The sequence below is a fragment of the Vigna umbellata genome, chromosome 1, assembly GCF_029865625.1.
Source record: "Vigna umbellata cultivar VRB3 chromosome 1, Vumbellata_1.0, whole genome shotgun sequence".
Classification (NCBI taxonomy): Eukaryota; Viridiplantae; Streptophyta; class Magnoliopsida; order Fabales; family Fabaceae; genus Vigna; species Vigna umbellata.
Genome location: NC_142165.1, coordinates 62,344,956 through 62,352,446, shown reverse-complemented (window position 1 = coordinate 62,352,446; position 7,491 = coordinate 62,344,956). Strand labels below are relative to the sequence as shown.

Below are 7,491 nucleotides of genomic sequence, written 5' to 3'. Positions count from 1 at the left end.
AATGACACCATGTCAGAACAACCAAAAAATTCTGTTAATTTACAGTAACTTTCACTCACTCTTCTTCCATTATCTCCCACCAATATGAAGTCATATGGTACCACAATTTTTGCACAATTATTCGGTCTTCTCGCTCTCATCCTCTTACTTGTTTGGTTGCTGCATTATCGTGAGGGCATTCAATATGATTCCGACGATCCATATCGCGTTTTCAATGTAACATTCTGTTTTTATTGCTCTTTCTTTAACCACAAAATTCACGTTCTACTATCAGTTGTTTTTTTTTTTTTCATTTTGCAGGTTCACCCCTTTATGATGTTCTTCGGCTTCATTTTCCTTATTGGTCAAGGTATCTTTCTCTTGCATCATGTCCTAATTTAACATATTTCATTTACTTTTACCGATTAATTCTTTATGTTAACTGAAAATCGTTCAAGTACGAGAAGTTAGAACAAATTATAAGAAAAAAGATCTTGAATCTATTATTTATTTTGAGTTGGAAGTGATGTTAATTTTCTACTCAAAAACCTTTATCATGTAAGGTATGATTATTGGGCAATGATTATTTGAGTTGGTGTGAAATTTGAGCAGCAATACTAGCATATCAAACGGTGCCAGGAACGCATGAAACGCAGAAGATTGTTCACTTGACGCTGCATCTAATTGCTATAATTCTTGGGATTGTTGGTTTGTGCGCGGTTTTCAAGTTCCATGATATGGTGAACTTGACAGACGTATACAGCCTCCATTCATGGATTGGCATTGGCACCTTTTGCTTGTTTGGCTTGCAGGTATATACACAGTCTCTATCATATCACATTATGCTAAAATTTTTAAGAAAATTGTTAGAAAAATTTTGATAATTGGAATATGTGATGACTTTGTGGATGAAGTGGCTTTTGGGGTTGGTGTTCATGTTTCAAGCATCTCCACAATCAAGGAATTCAATGGCTCCATGGCACGTAGCAGGTGGCAGGGCACTGTTTTTCATGGCAATTTGTGCTGCTCTAACAGGGTTGATGGAGAAGTACACTTCTTCGAAATTACTGCCACACCAGAGAGAATCTCATTTGATCAACTTCACAGGTCTAGCAATTCTCTTGTTTGGAGTTTTTGTCGACATGGCTGTTGGTTTGGCCCGTTTTTCCTGAATTGCTTTCTTTCATTCTCCGTTTCGTTTTTGGATTTTGGAATTCCTTCTTCGGTCACTGCAAATGGCTTGTGTAATTTCTATTGATGTGGATTCTTGTGGAATATAATTTTACCGATTCAGGTTGTTTGGTTTCATGCTAAAGTAATTTGGTTATTTGTTCGAGCGGTGTTATGAATTGGATGGAAGCAGATAACTTATTTCTTCACAAACAATATGGCGTCAGTCACTTATGCGTTCTTGTAGAATATGTGTCCTGTTATTTTCTTGTTACTCATTCTTTATATAATACAATAAAATAAGGATAAATATTTATTAGATAATATTTGAAGTAAAATTTAATCAATAATAAAATGTACTCAATTAATATTGTTACTTCAAATAACATATCAGATAGACTAACATGAAAAAAAAAATACATTAATTATTTATAGTTGAGGTCTCGATGGTTTAACCTCAAGTAAATTGTTTAAGGATTCAAAAATTGTTTTAATGTCAAGTCTATTCAACGTTGGCAATTCAAATATTAATGATGCATTTAACTAACAACGACTTAATTACAACATAATTGCGGGTAATTGCATTTTATCTCTAAGATGGTTAGCTTTAGGGTTAATTGTCTTGACCACTAGCTAATCGGTTTATCTTTATACCCACTCGACCTTACTGATGGCTCGAGCACACGTTGTTGCAAGACTGATTGTCCAGTTCAAACTATCCAGGCGGTCATATGGTACGATTATTGTTTGTTTAAGCGGTTTTATGAATTAGAACCAATAAGAATTTCTTCTGCACCTAACCAATTGAGAATGGACCGATGATGTTCATTCCCCACTATGAGGGAGGCCAGAAAGATGTTGTGCAACTCTATTGGCGACACTTTGACGTTGTTACTGTTGGTTAGAACAACCGGTATCTTCGAGTCGCACAATAGAATAAAAAATAATTAAGGAAAGCGTGTTTAGTCAAATTAAAAAAATGGTTCCTTTAATTTTCTTATAAGCGTTTTATCGAACAACTGATGAGTAGAAAATATAAAGAGTGTAGGGAGTAGAAAAATCACACAAATGATTTTTATCATAGTTCGAATCAAAAGATTCTACGTCCAGTCGTTAATCACTATGAATAGTGATTAACTTTTTCTCACTAAAACAGTTTCACAGTTACAATGAAAGTGAATAGAAAATAACAATAACAAAAACACCTTCCTTCGACAAACGAACCGGAAGAATACAGCAAAAACCTTCCTTTGACAAACGAACCGGAAGAGCTTCCTTCGACAAACGAACCGGAAGCAATAGCTCTGCCAACTTGAAGAGAACCGCTCCGACCTTTGACACACAAAACGTGAGCTTCTCCTATTCACAAGACTTGACAAGAGCAAGAACTAACACTTGAGAAATTCCTCAGATTTCACTGTATTCTCAAATTCACAAAGTTATTTCTGAAAGGTTTTGGCAAAGAGATTTATAACCTACTGGTCTGAAAATGTAAACACGCATTACAACTGCTAGTGATAATTGATTATTGTAAGTGATAATCGATTATATGCGAGACTTGGAATAGTTAGGATTTTTAACTCTTCAACCGATCGACTTGAGTTCTTCATCTTATGCCGCTCGATTTGATTCGTCACAGCCTCTTGCTGTTCGGTTTAAACCCTTATCACCTTCTATCGTTTGGCTTAATTCTGCTCTGCCTTTGGTCGTTCGATGCTACTTGCTCCGTCTCGGTCATGCTCTCCACCGCTCGGCTCAATTCTTGTAAACTTCCCAGCTCTTAACATTTTCTTCTACAGTGTAGTTGGACACAATATCGTTCGACTTGTGTATGACACCGTTCGTTCTTCAACTGCTATGCTCCATTCAGCCTTCAGCTTATTATATGTCATTTGGTCCTAAGTTCTCGATCATGACTGCTCGTGTCCTGACTGCTTGGTCTTGGTCATGACTTCTGCCATTCGGTGCTTATTGCTCGGTCATTACTGTTTGTGTCCTGAAATGCTTTTAAACTTAATACTACAAGGGTCTTCGGGTCTTCATATTCTTCACTTTGTAGCATCATCAAAATCATTATCTTTTAAGACATCAATGCTCCTCATTGGCAACAGTTACCACGCTTTTGACAACTCTTGCATTTCTAGATGAAGACTTTACAAGGTTAGCCAATAATAGTATGCTCTCATGGTCCTCGCCTTAAGTGTCTGTTGCCCAGTATGGAGACCAGACACACCATTATGTAGCTCGTTAAGCATGTATTAGGATTCTTCTTATGAGAGGCATTTCAATAGGGGGTGGAGAACCCTCTTCAGTACAAATCTTCCCCCGCAAAGATGAACCAAGTTATTCTATTGAGCTAATTGCCTCGCCCCTGTCTTGCTTCCTCATCAAGACCTTCACGTCCTCCGTCCAATCCTTTTGTCCAACCACGGATATGGACATGCAGTTCATTATTGGTTTCGTTAGCACTTGCCTTATTATTGTGGACAGTTGTCCATTTTCCTCTTCGCTTGCCATCTTGGACAGTGTGTTTGCCCGTGCATTCTCCACTCAGGGATTGTGCTTGATGTCCACAACTTCGAAGCCCTTGATCAACTCGTGCTTGATTGTTTCCTCATGGGAGGGAAACTTCATATCTAGGTGAGCTCTTGAGACTATGGTACCAAATGCGTTCAGGCATGAACGCCCAATAATACGTTGTAGGAGGTGTTAGTCTCCACTAGGAGATACCTCACCTACATTTCCTTGCTATATCAACCGATTCCTAACCTCTTTCTGAAGTCAATGTAATCGCATTTGTCCACTCTTTCTCCCGTAAAGCCGACTATTTGCTTATTTTATGACACAATGAGGTATTCTGATAAGTCCATCCTGAAGAACGTCTTCCAATACAGGATGTTGATTGAGCTCCCTTGGTCAATCAACACTTTACTAACCTCATAACAAACTATCTCAACTGTTATTACCACAAGGTTGTCTTGATCAATATCAGGAGCCTTAAAGTCTTAGTCCATGAAGGTGATGGGAGGTTTTCTATCCATTAGGTGGACGGTCTTTAGGACCCTGATATGGCACATCCAAAAGGACCCTGATATGGCACATCCAAAAGGACCCTGATATGGCACATCCAAGCTGACATTGAGGATTTGCCTCTCACGAATCCTTTTGAGATTCTATTGATACGATCACACAATGGGTTGTCTCTACTCATGCTTCAGCTTTTACTCTTGCATCTGGAGTCATGTCATCGTTCGGTCCTTAAGGAGTGGTAAGAACGCTTTCTCCTCCTCTCGAGGCTTCTCTTGTAGGGAGATTTTTGTCCTCCCCCTCGATTTTGACATACTTATTGAGATGACCCACACATATCAACTTCTCAATCTTATTATAGAGGGTGACACAATTCTCTATGGTATCTATATTCTTGTGGTAGAGGCAGTGTTTGTTGCCATTGGCCCCTAGGGGTGTAGCCCTCCTCTTTTGAGGGGGAACCAGGTTAGCACTCATAGCCTCTTCAAGTATCTTGGCTCTGATCGCATTCAAAGGAGTATATTGGTGGAAACGTTGTGCTCTAGGCATGTCTTTGGGCCGAGACTCACCTCCCTTGCTGCTACCACTATTTGATTTTTTTCCTTCCTTCTTCCTGCTTATACAAGCTTCCTATTGCTTTTGAAGGTTACATAAATCTCGCATGTCTTCCACTCGCATATACTTTGTAGCCCTCTCTGCCATCTCTTCCATGGTTTTTGTTGACCTCATGCACAAGCTATAGGTGAACGACCCAAACTTTAAGGTCGTTATCACGTGGGTAAAGGCAAACTCGTGGCTGAGATTCCTAATCTGTCAAACGATCTTCCCAAATCAATCCATGTAGGAGCGGAGCAACTTTTCTTTCTCTTGCTTGAGGTTTACTAGGGTAAAAGTTATCAGGTGATGGGATTGGCTCGGGATAAACTACATGTCGAACAACAAGCAGATGACCACGGAGTTGTCAATGGAATCAGGTGGAAATGAATTGAATGACGCCAAAGCTTCCCTTTTGATGGGGAGGGAAAATGCTCTACATCATATGTGGTCGCTTGCAGTGCAAAAAACCATCTGGTTGACGAACATCATTAAATGTTCAACCGTATAAGTTGATCCATCATAATTCTCGAAGGTTAGGGGAGCTAAACACATGGAAGTCTCCATGATGGCCGATGTAAAAGGCAGCAGACCGACCGTGTTCACTGTTTGTACGGATGGATTCTCTTTACTAGCTCTCGTGTTTCTCTTATGTGTTGTCTTGCATATGTCTTCTCTATGTCTGGTTGGAGTAGGCTAATGTTGTTGTTGTTGGATCGATGCGCGAGGCACCAACTTTTGAGCACTTTGCTCTTGGCGAATGGCTACATTCTTGGCCTTGAGGATCATCAGTTCCTCTTCGTATCTTTGTTGCATTTTTTCCTTCTGCCTTTTCATGTTTTTGATCATCTCCTATTGACTAGGGTGATTCTCTAACTCTTCTGTCATGACGTTGCTCTTCATATTCCTTGTAATCACCATAAGGGTTTGTTGGTTGATGAGCACTCGGCCCCATGGTGGAGTGTTTGGTCGAGGTCAACGGTTCAACGTCAAGTAAGTCATCCAAGAGTCAAAAAGTTGTCTTCAACTCTGAGTCCTCTCGTAATCGTTTGTCCAAGTCGTTCGGAGGGTACTTATAGAAGAAACTAATAAGTTCCTAGTATTAGTTGATTTCAATGTTGAATTGACACTTATTTTGCTTTAATTTTGTGTAAATTTACTAAAAACTACCCCAATTTTACTTGTTTTGCAGGTATAAAAGAATTTAGATAGTCAAAGTTGCATTTTTGAAAAAAAATAGAGAAATTCAAACACTTTTCAAGCATTCTGTCACAGTATGGTTACAACGCCTAATGAAGGCTTAAGCTGCGAGTGGAAAACCTAGAATGGAAAGAAACCTTAAGTCTTGACCTAAGGCTCAAGGCACAAAGAATCCTTAATCATGAAGTAATCTCAAAAAGCTCCAGCCCAAGAACTCATAGCTAAAGCCATGGAGAAAACCCACCTAGGGAGGAAACCTCGTGATTGGAGTCATGAACCATCGCTTGAGCCATGCTGTTAGAGTTTATAAATACAAGAATTTCATATCTGTTTTAGACGAGAAGATTAAAGACTAGGGCTTGAAGACTTTTTGAAAGGCTTTTGAGAGACTTTTAGAGCATTTTTAGAGAGAGATTTTAGAGAGTCTTCTCACTCACATCTTCTATAATTAATAGAACATTTCTAACGGATTAAGAGATGGATTTTCTTCCTTGTTGTTACTTCTTTCTATCATTTATGAAGAGCTAAATCTCCCATGTGTTGGAGTGAGATGTAATAACTTTGAGCTCTCTTGTATTTAGTACTATCTTTCATTTATGTATGTTTGATTTTGATCTAAAGTTTGTTAATTGATTTATGTCTAATGTTGGATGAACTGATCACTCATTTTACTTCATTGACTTAAGATTTAGTGGGAACTAGTCTTAAGTTGTGGTCCAATCATTTTTCTTGTGGGCTCCTAGATGCTAGGAATAAATTTAAGGTGTGTAGTTGAAGATAGAGTCTTGATCTTAATGCAGGTGACTCATTCAACCAGTCACTAAGGAATTATATTGAAGGGTGGCAATCCTAAGTTTTAGGTGTCAGGGATGGACCTAGAGTCATGCCTAAGTGAACTCCTAAGAATTGATCATTTGTAGCTCTATATTTAAGGGTAGATATGATGCAAGAGAGAGAGAATTTGTGATCTCAAACTCCAATATAGTTTCAATAATCTAAAAGTCACTAATTTAGTAATCCAAATTGTCTCCAACTTATTTTACAACATTTTCACCAACATAAATTTGTTTCTTAATACTTCTTCAACACAACTATTGTTGGTTAGAAGATCAAGATAGTCAAAACATTGTAATTTCTACCAAATCCTTGTAGATATGACACTTGTTATACTACAACAACCAAACATACTTGCTGGTATATTTTAGGTGTTACATAAATATGCCGACAGGCTTTCCGATGCCAAAATCAGTTCAACATTGGCAGTTCAATTATTAATAGTGCAGTAAATGCAGATACCATATCTTCCTACTTCAAACCTATATTTATAGATTCACCTTCCTACTCATTCTGCCTTACTAATGACTCGATCACAAGTTGTTACAAGGCTGATCGTTCGATCCATAGTTGACCAGACAGACATACGGTACAATTATTGTTTGCTTGAGCGGTGTTATAAATTAGAAGTAGAGAACTTATTTCTTTACCAAAAAAGTATTGCGTAAATCATCTATGTGTTCTTAT

The 7,491-nt window shown here is 38.3% G+C and overlaps 1 protein-coding gene across 1 annotated transcript; it reads left to right on the top strand.

The window, feature by feature from the left end:
• Positions 1–1,312, top strand: LOC124847493 (putative transmembrane ascorbate ferrireductase 3). The gene is made up of 4 exons (XM_047325000.2): positions 1–216; positions 301–349; positions 592–791; positions 894–1,312. Exons 1-4 carry the CDS (start codon positions 85–87, stop codon positions 1,149–1,151), a joined length of 639 nt encoding a protein of 212 aa, XP_047180956.1. The 5' UTR covers positions 1–84; the 3' UTR covers positions 1,152–1,312.
• Positions 1,313–7,491: the final 6,179 nt, after the last annotated feature.